General features: G+C 41.1%; 1 protein-coding gene across 1 annotated transcript; it reads left to right on the plus strand.

The window, feature by feature from the left end:
• Positions 1-2,999: 2,999 nt before the first annotated feature.
• CASP10 (caspase 10) lies at positions 3,000-14,812 on the plus strand. The gene is given in 10 exon segments (XM_075028136.1): positions 3,000-3,203; positions 5,645-5,982; positions 6,126-6,249; positions 6,811-6,946; positions 7,731-7,819; positions 9,106-9,142; positions 10,354-10,442; positions 11,942-12,053; positions 12,818-13,322; positions 13,842-14,812. Coding segments are annotated over 10 exon segments (1,797 nt in total). The 3' UTR covers positions 14,005-14,812.
• Positions 14,813-14,825: the final 13 nt, after the last annotated feature.

The following is a 14,825-nucleotide window of genomic DNA, read 5'->3' on the forward strand; positions in this document are numbered from 1 at the left end:
ACAACCAAAAGCAGGGAGAATGGAACCAAGAGGAGGCAGAGAGATGAGGGAAAGAAAGACGGAAATTTCAAACAGGAACAAGAAGGGGAATGGTAGGGAGAACCAAGAGAAGAACAAGTAGGGAAAAGAAGATTTGGAGGAGAAATACAGCATCAATATTGGAAGGAGAAAGAAGAAAACAGGAGAAAAGGGAGAAAGGAAGTAAGAATAATAGTGGCTATCCTTACAGGATCTAATGATGCGGTAGATTTTTGTGGGTTGGTTGTTTTGGTTTTTTTTCGGTAACGCTAAATACAACTATTTACTTAAAATATTAGCAGTAGAATGTATTCTTTTTTGATAGTTTTGTGACAATGTAGGTTTGGTTTGGAGGTTATGACGTGTACGTTTTCTTCACCTTAATGTATGACACAGTAAGTAAAGTCCATGTCCCCTTCCTTAAGAAATTACAAAGAAACACTGTTTTGAAAACTGTAAATAACTCTTGCAGTGAAAAAGGAAGAGAGTGTCTTTGTGTCTGGCTGCTTGGGTCGGAAGTGATGACAGCCCTCTAATGACCAAAGAATTGTGGGGACATTTAATACATTGTGCAGCATTCATGGATGTCAGATACTGATTTTCCACACTGATGTCTTGACCCTCAGTAGATTCTTAAACCAGAGCAGTATTCATTCTGTAATCATTCATCTAAGCAGTATTTACTGCCTTGACACCTCTTTCAAGAGTGGCATGTGGGTAGATTGATTCCCTGTACTCACTGCATAGTGAAAAGCGGCACTGAAGTCAGAATTTATTAACATGCAGGAGTTTTGTGATGCCAGAAGTTGTCTGTTGCTTCTCCCATAGCTTTTTGTGTCCCTCTGTACATGTGATAGGGACTGTCTGTTGCTGCTGTACTATGCACCTAAAATTTGAGTCTGGAAAGTGACTGGATGCATGGCGTGGGCTGCATCAAATTGTACATGTATTGCAGATAGAGTGGTTGAATGATGTCAAACTTCCATAGAGTAGCCAAAAGAAAAGGGGGAAAAGAATTAATTCTGGATTCATCATGAGTTTAGGGTGTTAGCACAGGAACATAAAAAGTGACATGCTGGTGAAATTTCATGGTCACGGACTGCCAAAATGTCTAGTTTTCAGAACCTGCTGTTGAACAAGATAAAACAAGCCGCTCTTCCTCTGCTCCTGTGTTGTCAGTGCTTGGAACAACGCTGTCAGACTCACTGCACCATGGCACCGAATTTCAGGTTTGCTTTCCAATAACTGAAATAGAAATTACTTGTACTTTTGTGTGTGCTGTATATATGGAAGAGGGAAAGGAGAATTGGCAGAATATAGATGATGCCTTTCAGTGGCTCAGAAGGCATACCCATGAGGCAGGAGATGGTGGTGTTTTGCACCAGACTTAAGTTGCATGATTTTTCTCAGCCACCTACATTGACATGACTGAGTCATAAATCCAGTTTACTTTGTACTGTTGCATACTTGTGTCTTACAATGATTGCCAACTCCTTATCCAGAAAAGAAGTTACATTCAAGAGGAACTTACAGTGCTAACAGTTGTAAATGGAGCATGCTGTATGTCTGATCTCCCCTTTCAACTCTGTGTAAGAAGTAACAGTGACTCCTGTTCCTGTTACGGGTACCTGAGTCAGAGAAGCTTTTTATGACAGTTTCTGAGAGTTGTTTTCTGATATCCAGAGTTTTATATTTCTGACATGCAGGATGATGTTGCTGAGAAGAAGCTGCCATCTGCGTGGATGATCTGCTCTGTATCTGTGTTCCACTTAAAACTGTATCTCCTGTACTGAATTATTTGACAGCTTTTCTGTGGCTGTTTTGGAGAATGTCTTTTTTTTTCAGCTTCTGTATTAGAATCAATAAGACATTGCAAGTCTTTTCAGAATTCTAGTTTTGTGGATTGTGCCTTCCTGTACATGCCATATTTTAAAATTTGTGTTACTCTGAGAGTGTGTTGTCAGTGTTCTGTAGAAACATCGTAAGAAATGTGATTTGAATTGGTGCCATCACTAAAATAGCATCACGATTTAGTAAAATTGGTGCTGTTACTACTACTACTAAATTACTATTACTGCTAAATTCTAAATGCTAGATTTCAAGCTGATTTTCTGAAGAAAATATCTGCATGCAGTCCGATTAATTGTCCCTGTTTCCCTCTAGACCACAGAATAACTCGAAATTCTTGGTCGACTCATCTTGTAGACCTCTACAAGACCTTGTTATATTCAGCAGTGAAGTTCTACAGCTCTGTTTTAAGTGATCTGGCTCAATAAAGGACAGCGAGCCTTTTAGTTTCAACAGGTAACGTGGCCATTGTTTGTGTGTTGGACGAGCAGCTCTTCAGCATGAGCAAGGAAACTCTTCCCCTTCTGGCTCCACAGACCCCAGGGCATGGGGGGGATACAGGTGTCACTGGAGATGCTGCAAACCCTGAGGAGTCTGCACTGGGCAGGGCCTGCTCCCCTTCCTCCTTCTCCCCTTACTGCAGCAGGGGTGTGGAGGGGACAGACCCCCATAAAACGGCATTGAAGCCCTCTCCCACAAGCAGTACTCCGAAGCTTCTTGTCAGTGAAAAAAATCTGCCACAACTGTTCGAGGTTTTTTTGTAGCGTAGCCTGCTTTAAAATGACTTGACAGCAAAAGCGAAGAGAGTCGCCGGTCACATCGTGTGTTTCGTCGTGGAAGTGTTGTCGCTCGTTTTTTTCTGTCTAACGAAGTTCCTCGGCCGGGGGGGACGGGTAGGAGGTTCACAAGCCCAGAGGCCGAGTGCTGGGCGGGCCCCGGCCCGGGCTCGGCCGGAGGGGAAGGGCGGCTCCGCGCGACCGCTGCCCGGCGCTCGGCCGATCCCCGCGGGGCGCCGCCGCGCTTCGTAGGAGCCCGCCCGCGCCTTGGCAGCGGTGTCGTCGCGCTCCGCGGAGGTGCCCCCAACTCCTTCCCCTAGATAGACTTTGTCCCGCTTTCCGCCCCCGCTGCTGGGGATGCCGCCTCCTTCCTGCACGGCCTCCGGCTGGCAGCGCGGCCGTTCCCGGCTTCGGCATCCCCGCAGGGAGGCCCGGCGTCGTGACTCAGCAGTTGGGCACGCACCGCCGGCTTGCGGCTGACCGGAAAATAAAGCGGGAAGCGCTGAGCGCCGCCCCCAGAGCAGCTGCCGGGAGAGGGGACGGGGTCGGGATTCTTGTAAGGTAAGAAGGGAGGGACTGAACTGGACAGGGAACGAAGGGTTTAGCTCCCGAGTCCGGCGCCTACAGCCCGCTCTTTCCTTCCTGTATTGTGCAGCTGGTTCCGGGCTGCCCGCGGGGGGGGGCCGGAGGTGAATACTACTTTGCTTGTGGCGCTCTAGGCTGAGCCTCGGTGTTCCCTTGTGCTCCGTGGTTTTGTATTATTCTGAAATCTTTCAGTCTGGCAGTGCCCCAGTCAATAAAACTTTAACGGAAAAAATAGTAATCTGATAATCCTCGTTTCTTGTTTTATGTGCTTTTCCTTCTCTAAGAGTTTATGGCAAAACATAACATTAGAGGCGCTGATCCATCACTTTTCCGTGAGTCGTTGTTCTGCCTGCTAGTGTCCTGCTAGCTCTAGCTGTAAACGCGGCAAACCTGTGGAGCAGGTAGGTCCTGGGCCGCCTGTGTGGTAGGCTGGGTGTTTAGCACCATCTTGTTTTACTGGAATAGGGATTATTTGCTCCTTTTCCTTCTTCGCCTTAGGACTCTGGGCTTTTACCATGATGTTTTATAAATGGCCTGTAAAATGCTTGAAGTAGTAGAGGGTTCTAAAAACACCGTAGCAGTAAGCTAAGCAGTGGATGAGCAGGCAGTGAGCCGGCAGTATTTCCTTTCACTGGAGTGCTGGGAGAGAGGGCCAGCCCAGTCTGCCCACAGTATAGAGGTCGGGAAGAGAGTTTCCAGACAGCTGGCAAATGCAGCACGCGTTGAGAGGTCTTGAGTGTATTTCAAACTCAAGCAGGAAATCTTCGGAATGAAAAAAGCTTTCCAAGAATGGCAGCAACACAGACTTGAAAACTATTTTAAAGGTAGTTGAAGGAATTTGTGCTGGATTTTGCTTCAGTTTGATTTACCTATGAAATGGCAACGTACACCTGGTGTACACACAACTTGCGTGTGTTCTCTCAAAGCCATGAATTTTCAACTCATTTAGTTGAAATCATTTGCTAAAAATTCTGAATTGTCATAATTCAGTTTGAACCTGGATTATACAGACTTGTTAGCTTAGGCAGGAATCAGTTTAACTTAATTTATTCTTCTAAATTGAGTTGATTAAAGCATCTAGATAGGATTTTAAAATAGCTTTTAGCTAAATGAATTTAAAGTCTGAGTTACTGTGAAGTGATATAATTTCTGTGTGTAGATAGATAACTGGCTGAGATCTGAACTTTTTTGATAGCTTAAGTGAAGAGGATGTCACAACACATGGGATTTCATATGAGGAGATAAGGAATGTGAAGAACAATTATTGAGCTATGGGAGAGCAAGTTTGAATACAGGAAAAAGCAATCTGACTTTCTTTTTTGCACAGGCTCTGACTTGTGACTTAGGGACAGAACACGATTCAGGATTCCTGGGTTCTGTCAAACATAATTTCCTAACTGGGCATCTGGACTTGGGGATTACATTTTCTGTCTGCCACTGCACACAAAAATGCAACAGTCTCTGTGCCCCCACATGCTATGACATCCTCTGTGGTTCATCTGCTGAGCTGTCCTCCCAGATGCTTCAAAGGCTTCAGATTCAGAGGTCCTGTCCCTACTCTGCTTCCCTGATTTTTTCTTGTGCTCCCTCATGTAGAAAGCTTTGCTGCTTCCAGCTGCTTTAACAAAAGATGAAAGACCTACCTGCCCATTTGGGCAGAAGACACTGAAGCACCTTTTTACCTATATAACCTTCCACCGGCAGAAAAAGAACTGCCTGGGCTACACAGAGGTTGGTGTAGGAAGGGTGATTAGTCTCTGTTAAACTTCAGTAAAATTGAGTTGCTTGCACAGAGCTTATTTAGACTGAACACTATTACATTTAGTTGACATTTACTTGTAAGGGAGGCTTTAGGGGTTTCCTGTGCCAAATGTGAAATACAGCCTGGTAGCAAGATATGACTGGGGGTGGGTGGATATTTCATAGCTTCATTCAGGTTGGGTGTCAGGCTTGTAACAGAGGAACACCTACCTGCTACAGCCACAGAAGAATGAGCCCTCGGACTGCAGATCAAGGAATGTGTGTGAACTACTGTGCTCTCTCCACTGAAAGTTGTAGTAAGTTATTGCAGGAACTATTCCCACCTACAAACAGTGGATAGAAGCAGAGAGCTGAATGTGGAAGATGTTTGAAAGAAATAGAAGAACTTAAGGACCTCCTGAAGTCATCTAGCCCAGTTTTCTGCTCAGAGCAGGCCTAACTTCAAATTTAGACCGGGTTGTTCAGAGCTTCTGTGAAATCTGGTCTTTGTTGTAGTCTTGTGTTTGGAGAAGGAAGTAAGTTTCAAATTTATTTAAAAGGAAACTTATCTTCTGCAGAGAATTAAGGGCTTCCAAACAGCTGTTGCATGAAATCTTGTTACAAGCATTGTTGTATTGAAGATTCAGGTGTTACTAGTGTTTGCTTTCTACTTTCAGGCAGAGTCTGTTGGTTCCGGCAACATGGAGGCTGATGTCAGCTTGAAGTTCCGTCAGCAGCTTCTGCTCATTGATGAAAATCTGGTGGCTGAAGATGTAGCAGCTTTAAAATTTCTCTGTACTGACTTGCTCCCCTTCAGAAAACTAGAAAGCGTGAAGTCAGCAGTGGACATCTTTCAACTTCTCATGGCTGAAGAATATCTGAATGAGGAAGATACTTTCCTACTAGCTGAACTCTTATATAGAATTAAATGTCACTCCTTGCTCAAGAAACTTGGTTATACCAAGGAGAAAGTGCAAGAATGTCTGCATGAGAAGGCAAGGGTATCTCCATACAGGTAAGTTTGCAGTGGGATTCTCTTCTCTCCATTACTGCCATCTATGCCATACTGTTTCTCTTTCCATTTTTTAATTCTCAGATTGCTTTTAGTTTTTGCACTGTCTTCTGTTCTGCTTGTCTCTTACTGGATCTCTGTTACAGGCAGATGCTGTATGAATTGTCAGAAAACATTACCAATGAGATGTTGAAGGATATCGTATTCCTCCTGCAAAACTGTCTTCCAAAGCGACGGATACCTCTTGTATGTGAGGAGAGAGCCAAATGTGTATGTGGTGGGAAGGGAAGAAGGGGTAGGAGGGGAATAGGAGGAAAAGCGTGAAGAGAAAAGTATTTGGCAGAATAGGGGATAATCTGCAACTAGGCTGGTCAGTATTTATGGGATTAGCAAGGAGGAAGCTGTTGACAGGTAAGCGTGGAATTTGGTGCTTTGTGCCAAGGTCAATCACTGACAGTCCATAGTCTTGCATTAGATCATAAAAGGGTGACAAATCAAATCTTCGCCCTGCTTGAGCCATGTGCTAAGGAGATTGATTTCCATGTATCGTTGGTACCGTTTCACAGCAATAAAACCTTCTCGAAGCCAAGAGTCATTAATATGGTTTGGGTGGATCTGTTTAAACAAGACCATACCAAATAATAACAGAACCAGTAGCTTTCCATGGAGCATAATTTCACCTCCCACAGTGATGTAAAATTGACTGTTTGGACCTTGTTGGTAGGAAGAAAAGCAGATAATAATGTGATTGTTTGAGGCAGACAGGGTTGAGGCAGGTTTTGAGGTCTAAGGAACAATAACTATATTTTACTTTTTCCTTTTGACTGTCAGTCTGCTCTGGAATTGCTGATTTTATTGGAAAAACAGGGCCTTTTAACTGAAAACAATGTACAGTTGCTGGAGGAAGTCTGTATGAATGTTTCACCTGATCTCCTGGAAACAGTAAACTGCTACAAAAGGGCAAAAGGTGAGAAATTTGGAGTCAGGGAGTAGGTGTGCTAAAACGCAGGAAGCACTAGAAGGGTCTGGGCAACTGAACCTTGGGGTCCTCTGTGTGCATTGCTGGAACAGGAGCTAGAGTGGGCTTGCTCATCTTCACACACAAATTTGGCATAACAGTTCCTGTCTTGCATTACTTCCTAGCTGAATTCCAGCAGGGACATGCTGGAATATCTGAGGCCACACAGAGCAGTCCAGCACATACAGAACAGGCTGGGAAACTGAAATTCTACTTATAGTTATGTCACGCTTCTCCATTTCCCCATCATTGAGATGATGATGACTGTCTGTAAAAGGCACTTTGTGATTTATGAATGTACACTACAACAAAGCAGTTGCCTGCTAGTAAGCTGGGAAGGCAAAGTGTGTGTGCATGTGTGTCTGATACGTGGTAGGCTTTGTTAATAAATGTGTGTTTCACATTATCAGGGAGTTATACTGCAGTTTGTAGTATTCCTTCATTTAACGTCCTGTGGAGTGACTATAAGCATACTGGGAAGTTCTATTTCCATTTATTTAAGCACTGGGAAACAAATCCTGGGAAGTACAAAGCTACATCTCCCCAGTAGGTGCAAGGGCACTCAGCGTTTCACGAGTTCCATTCCCCCATGCTTTCTGAGTGTGTTTCAAAGTTGCTTTCTATTTTAATATATCTTCCAGTAAGTGTAGATCTGCATTTGCTTAATGTGCAGATTCATACTGGTTTAACTAAAAGGCGCTTGGCTTCTCTCATTTTGTCTCTTTCTGCTTAGTGTCTTTCCCTCAGCAGGAGAACACTCTGCCCATCAAGGAATCTTCACTGTCTCACACTGGAGACTTCAGAGTATTCACTTCCCCACAGGTACACTGGAGTACATACTGCCAACCTGGGTTTTAGTGGTTTGGGGGGGTTGGGGTTTTTTCTTGCCTTTATTTTGAAACCACACTGGCTGTGAGATTTTTCACTAAATCTTCTTACTTGGTTTTGGAAGGGAACAAGCGTATTTGTTCAACACATAAGAAATACAGCTGCATACAGTACCAAACAGTGGACGTCAAAAATACTAGTCAGTCATGTGCAATTGGGGAAAAAATTATTGTTAGGAAGAGAGATGAGAGAGAGAAAAAGCTAGACACATGCCTTATAGAGAATGGGTTAGTCAGTTGGTACTGATTTTTAAAGTTTCGGCTGATCAACATGGAACTATCTCTAAAGCCTAACACTGTATTTTGATTATCTGCTCAAACTGCTACTAAAGGAGGTGGTCCCATGTCCTCAATGTACCTGTCCTTCATCAGTTAAACCCCTTCTGCAGCTGCATGATGAATCAGATTGGGAAACTTATCAGGGCTATAACTGATCTCTTTTGGGGGGGAGAGGAAGGGAGGGAGTTTTAACCCAGTTCTGAATGAGGAAAACCAGTGATCTTTCTAAGGATACTTCCCAAAAGTGAAGTTCTAGTAGACAAGAGCTGAGGAAAATGAGCTATTTAGTATCAGACAGGTATGCATTACTGCTGCTTTGAGCTATATTTGCTCTACATGTGCAGAGGGTTTGGGGAAGCCTTCATGCATGGCACTTGGCACAGTAAGAAAATGAATGTAGTTTTATTAAGAAAACATGAATTTAAAATAATTTGAAAAACAGACTAAGAGACTGTTTCCATAATCCTGATGATCATGTTTCATTTTTCTTTAAAATGATGAGAGGTTGTACACTTTTTCCATGCTGTATAATAAATCATTGACACTTACTGCTAGAAGATGTCTCTTAGGCGGTACTAGAATCACTAGTTATAATGATTTATACTCAAATAATTGACTATCCAAGAGAATTGATGCTTTGTTTATAGTGACCACTTACCCCTGTAGTGAAAGGATCATTTGGAAGTGAAAGAAAATTTGTTGCTGTTTCCCTTTATCCTTAAGAGAAAATATAGTTGTTTCCAGCTCTGTGAGATTTGCTGTAAGTAGGGAAGTCTTTTGTAATTCATTATTAAATGCTTTGCTGCTCTTAGGAATTCAGTATTTTTACTATTCACTACTTAAAGAGCTTTGTGTTAAGCATATTTTGCTAAAATTACTATGAAAACTTATTATATATAAAAATGATTTTTAACATGGTATTCCCCCCACTCAAAAATACAGGAGACCTCAATCAAATCTGTTGGTTCTAATATCAATGGTAAGTATTTCTGAAAATATGTTTCATTTTTATTACCTTTATGTTTGATGATGCATTCCTTTACTTTCTCTGGGAAATTTCTAGCATTTCATTTAATGCAACAACACACTTAGCCTTGCTGTCTGCTTGGAAGGGTCTTTTGCTTTCTGCACAAATAGATTTGAAGGATTTCTGTTCTTTTATAAAAGAAACAAGAGAAAATTGGCAAATCCTGTGTACATTGTCAGTCATTTGCTAGAGACTAACTAATGTGCTTTCTGGGAAGTGAAATAAGGGCTGGTCTGATTAGAAGCAAAAAGGTGATTTCTTTCCTGAAAACAAAATAACAAGTTTTCTGTTTAAATAACCCTGGGAGGACAAGAGAATGAGACACTATGACTGTTTATAAAGCTGAGATGGTAGGGTTTTGGGTGCAGATTTTACCTCTGACTTCTTTTGCCGTATGGATTGTTATGTTTAAGAGCCTGAGAGTGTTGCGTGGTACAGATGGATGTTTTGAGTGCATTGAATAGTGTATGATTTTTACAAAAGAAGGCAAGTGTGTTAAGACATTCAGAAGGAGAAGTAAATAAAGCAGCAATAAATAAAGTTACATTTTGGATCAGATCTCTGAAAAGATTCTGTACAAATAACAGTGGGTAGTTTGCATCCATCTTTGTGACTCCAAGTTCAAATAGACCAGTTGCAAAGTATAGCAGTACAACATCTATCAGCTCTTTTCTACTTTCAAGCTCTCTATCAGCTCTTTTCTACTTTCAAGCTCTGTCAGTGCAGCCTTGCTCTGAAAGTCAGTCAGAGTTGTTGGTGATTCAGGAACAAAAAAAGTCTGTAATGGGAGCTTCAGTGGTAGCACTGCAGATCCTTTTTACAATACAGTTTATTTCTAAACTGATTTCCAAATGAAAAATTCATTTGAATGTCTCAGGTAGAATCTGTCCTTGTACCGTGGACATTTTTGTTCCGCAATACCAATACAAATGGAAACCTTGCCTTTGTCACAAAAATATATATAATAAAAATAACTGGCGACATGTTCAGAATAGATCCTTTGAACATGACAGTGCTATCTCATACAGAGGATTCATTCTTTTCAATGAAACAATATTTCAAATACAAAAAGTGCTGTATTGTCGCTAAACTCCTTTTTGATACATCCACCAATATTGGATTTCTCTTCATAAGTATCTATGCTGTTTGGGTTTTTTTCCTAGATAACAAAGCAGCTAATCTTACACAAGGCTTCTCTGATATGAACCTGGAGCTGCCTGGAGAATTCAGCAATGTAGAAAATGAATCCAAGGTTTGATACAATCTCTTAAATCCTTCTTTTTGAGTACCTGGGTATGTGAGGTCTTCATCCCCGTGATGACATTTATCGTGCAAGGACATATGAGATGTCTGTGTGTCTCATGAAGTTTTTTGAGTTGTGTGATCAACTGGAACATTTCAGAGAATATTTTAACCTCGGAGGCCAGACAGTTACCCATATTGAAAGGTGTGGTGGAGGCAAAACAGGCATAATACCTTTGATGTTATCCACACATCGGTGCATCTGCTTATCTTTGTGATACAGGCAAAACATTTGACATTTTCTTAAGTTGTGCATTCTGGAGATAGCAGCAGAACGTGCAAGACACGGAGACAAACATGTCTTCACAGTTCTCTTTCTGGATCTGGCTTAGACAAAGCTTCAGAGCATTTTGAAATTAAAAGCAATAAGGGGTAACATGCAAAGACCTTGTGAGAAAGATAAAAGAAGGCAAGAGTTTTTAGTGAGCTGTTGCAGGTATGTAACAATCTTCCTCAATAAACCAGAGGTCTTGGTACAGGAGGAAAGATCCCTTTTGTGAGATCCTTCTTAGAAGCCTTATGTGCACTCTTTAACCTTGTACAGCAGTGTAACCATGGAATTATCCCTCTGGATTTTTCCTTCCGATGAGCATGGATATTGAGGGAGCCAGTTGCTGCATTTGTTTATAGCTATTTAATTTCTTGAAGTTCTGTGCTATAATATATCTCTTCATCACCTGACATTCAGACTGCTGTAGCAAAAGTACTTGCTGCTGTTTAAGGAGCTTGGAGTGCTGCCTTCATTTTGTTCCACTAAAATGTACAAAAGCAGGTGTGTTGCTCTCTCTAGTGAGCAGAAAGGAATTGGAGTGGTGGGAGTTTTTTATTTCAACCTGATGTTGGACTTGAAGAGATGGTACTTGGAAGTTTTGGTGACTTTTCAGTTTTTAAAACGTTCTTTCTTAACAGTGGGAGGTAACTTTTAAGTCTTAGCAAAACTAGTACTGTGGCAGGTTTATGCACTTCTGAGATCTCTGTTCTGCTTGCATCCCTTTCCAGTGGATCAGTAAGAGCTACATGCTCCAGGTATTCATCACTACTCTTGAAAAAAACAACTCAGGTGTCTAACATCCTATAGTTCCAACTGTGAACCCTCTGCCATCTGAAGTTAAAATATTGTGATATTCGAAACAGTTGAGGACTTCTATCCCCATCACCAATTCACATTGCGGAGTTTGGCTGCTGAATCCTCCCTTTTGCACACAGATGACCAACTCAGCTGCTAAACCTTTCCTCTACAGTTTGATAGTATGGTGACAGAGTGTGCTTGAGGCTTCACCCATGTCTTTTCACACAAGAAGGCACCATTGAGTTCCAGCTTTTCGAAAGTAACCCGCCATCTTAGGTGCCTCTCATTTTTGGATGCTGGTTTTAAGACATGTTAAGGAAATACGAGTAAGTTGAATAAATTCATTGAGGCCGTAAGCTTTTTTCCTCTCCTTTCTACAGAAGATGACAAGCTACAAAATGGATGGACCACACAGAGGATTTTGTCTTGTTATTAATAATGTTAACTTCGATAAGTCTCTTCAGGAGAGGAAGGGTTCTTGCAAAGATGCTGGTAAGTTAATGAAATGAGATTTTTGGAGGATTAGTCTCTCTGTTTCCCCATCTGAATTGATTGTCCACTATTGCTCTGAATTTTATTGTCTATATTTTAGTTAGTAAATATTCTTAAAGAGTAAAATGTTCGATATGTGTTACATTATGTTATTTGTGTATCCTAGGGGAGGAAGGGTTAAAGGATGAGTAACCACTGAGTTTCTGATGCAGGTGGATCATTCTTGAATCATATGAAGAATCTCTTTTTGCTTAACCTTTATCTATAGCTATAATAAAGAACTAAAACTAAACTAAACCATCATTCTGCGTAATGTAATGCAAAATTCCATAATCAAGTAACACTGTGCATACTTATTTTCTTCTGTTCATGCTACTTACCTCTTGTGTATGAAGCTCTTATAGTCAAAACTGCAACTGGAAAATAATGATGTGAGGAAGGTTTTGAAAGATCTAATCTGAAACTGGGGGGGGATATTCCTCATATTTTCAAGTGTCATTTGTGAGCTCACTTAGTATGTCATTATACATTGCAAAATGTCATTGTATGTTCTGAAAATTGTCTAGAACAATCCAGGAACTCTGTGAGAGCTGATGCCATCTTTTTTTATTCCAGTTAACCTTTAGTTGATACTAGTAAAAGGATGAATCTGCAGAAGTGTCAGGGTGTAAGGTCTTTCTCAGTTCAGATTAGCTTGCATAGTGACTTCATAAAATGGTTTTCTGTTGCCTCAATTTTTCCTTTTATCTTTCTTATAATTACAGGGGAACTGGAACGAGTATTCACATGGCTTGGTCTGGATGTCAGGACTTACACAGATCTGACGTCTCAGGAGATTAAAGATCTCATGCGAACTTGGCAGCGTTTGCAAGATCACAAAGACAGGGACTGTTTTATATGTTGTATTCTATCTCATGGTGAGTCAGGAGCGATCTATGGGAAGGACGAGGAACTTGTGTCAATCCGCATGATCATGTCCCACTTCACTGCCAAACAATGTCCACAGCTGGCTGAAAAACCCAAACTCTTCTTTATCCAAGCATGCCAGGGTAAAGAGATACAGTGTCCTGTCTATGTTGAAGCTGATGCACGAGTTCCTGACTTGTCTTCCGTGCAACAGAGCATTTCTCCTTCTGAAAGTATTCCTGAAGAGGCTGATTTCCTCCTAGGCATGGCCACAATTGACGGATATGTCTCTTTCCGGCACATTCAACAGGGTGCTTGGTATATTCAGGCCCTGTGCAGCAAGCTACAGTTATTAGTCCCAAGGTAAATACTTTGCTTAGCTCTTCATGAAAAAATGGGAGGAACTTCCCCTTTTTTTTTCTCCAAAGGCAAATTCACACAAGAACACTAACCCATGTTCTGAGGTGGACAAAATCAGTTAAGCTGATGATTTGTTTGCTTGCCACTGATAAATTTACAATAACACTGCTAGTACCTTAGAGATAATCTGAAGAAAATGAAGTTTATTGTAAAAATCTCAAAACTTCCCATTATATTCTTCAAGGCAGAGCCATCTGTTTCTTGATTGGATTTAGATAAAAAATATTTTATTCCATTATTTTTCTTTACTGGTTGAATCAAGTGAGACAGAGTAAGAAAAGGTCTTTTCTTTTAATATGACTCAAATGAGAACAGAAGAGGAGAAAGTTGGAGAAAAGGATGTGGGTTTTGTGTTTTAAATGTTTGTATGGTGTCTTCTAGATGATCTGGGAGGTGTTAAATGGAGTGCTATCTGCTCATTAATAAGTAATTTTTTTATTTTTGCTCTCCTTCTGACTGTAGGGGTGAAGATATTTTGTCGATTCTTACAGAAGTTAATGAAGACGTGGGGAGACGTGTTGACCGCTTGGGGACAAAGAAGCAGATGCCCCAACCAGCATATACCTTAAGAAGAAAATTTATTTTCCCAATACCTAGAGACCCTCCTCCTTCACAGCAACATTGAGGCTTTTAAAATAACATCCTTTTATCAGCACACCTCATTTAAATGCAATTCACCACACGACCTGTTTTAAAGCAGTTACCCAGAGTCCTGAGGAACTGTTAGCTTCAAGGCAAGGCCTCAAAATTTTTTGCCAAACGAACTGTGAAACTGGAGGACATGCAATTAAAGCAATCCATGTGCCAGCTATTTACATCATCTGTATATTCAGAGTTATCAGGGTTGGGGGAAGCATGCTTCTATCATGTTAAATGTTTTTGTACCTGCACAGACCACAGATATAAAAGTGTTTTTCTGATGATATAAGGATTGCATGTAGCCTTCCATATCTAAACCAGGATTGTTAATGGTCTGGTTTAGGCTCATCATGTTTTATTTTGCAGGCTAACAATTTTAAATCCTGCCTCTAAATCCACTAGCTATGTTCACAGAAAAAGACAAAGGTGGGAATGGAAGAGGAGAAAGCTTAAGTAGTAAGTGGAAAAGGATTTCTTCCAGCTCTAATTTAAATTATGTTTAACTTAATGGAGAACCAGTTAACTGTTGAAATCAGTAGTTTGTTTCACAGTGCACACTGATACCGTCTAATGGTTAACATAAACCTCCTGTACAATGAGGTCTTTCCAAAACTGAGTAAAGCCAAAATGCTGTGTAGTATTCCCTCTGTGAAACCTTGTGAACTGTCATTTCCCCATCACTTCTGGGAAGAAAGGGTAGAAGATTTGCACGCTATGAGATATGCATTCAGGAGTGTATCTGTATAGGTTTATCAGATTGATTAACTTTGTAAGCATTAAACTTTCTGATTATCGTTTCTTGTTTTA

Source organism: Buteo buteo, chromosome 5, assembly GCF_964188355.1.
Source record: "Buteo buteo chromosome 5, bButBut1.hap1.1, whole genome shotgun sequence".
Lineage (NCBI taxonomy): Eukaryota > Metazoa > Chordata > Aves > Accipitriformes > Accipitridae > Buteo > Buteo buteo.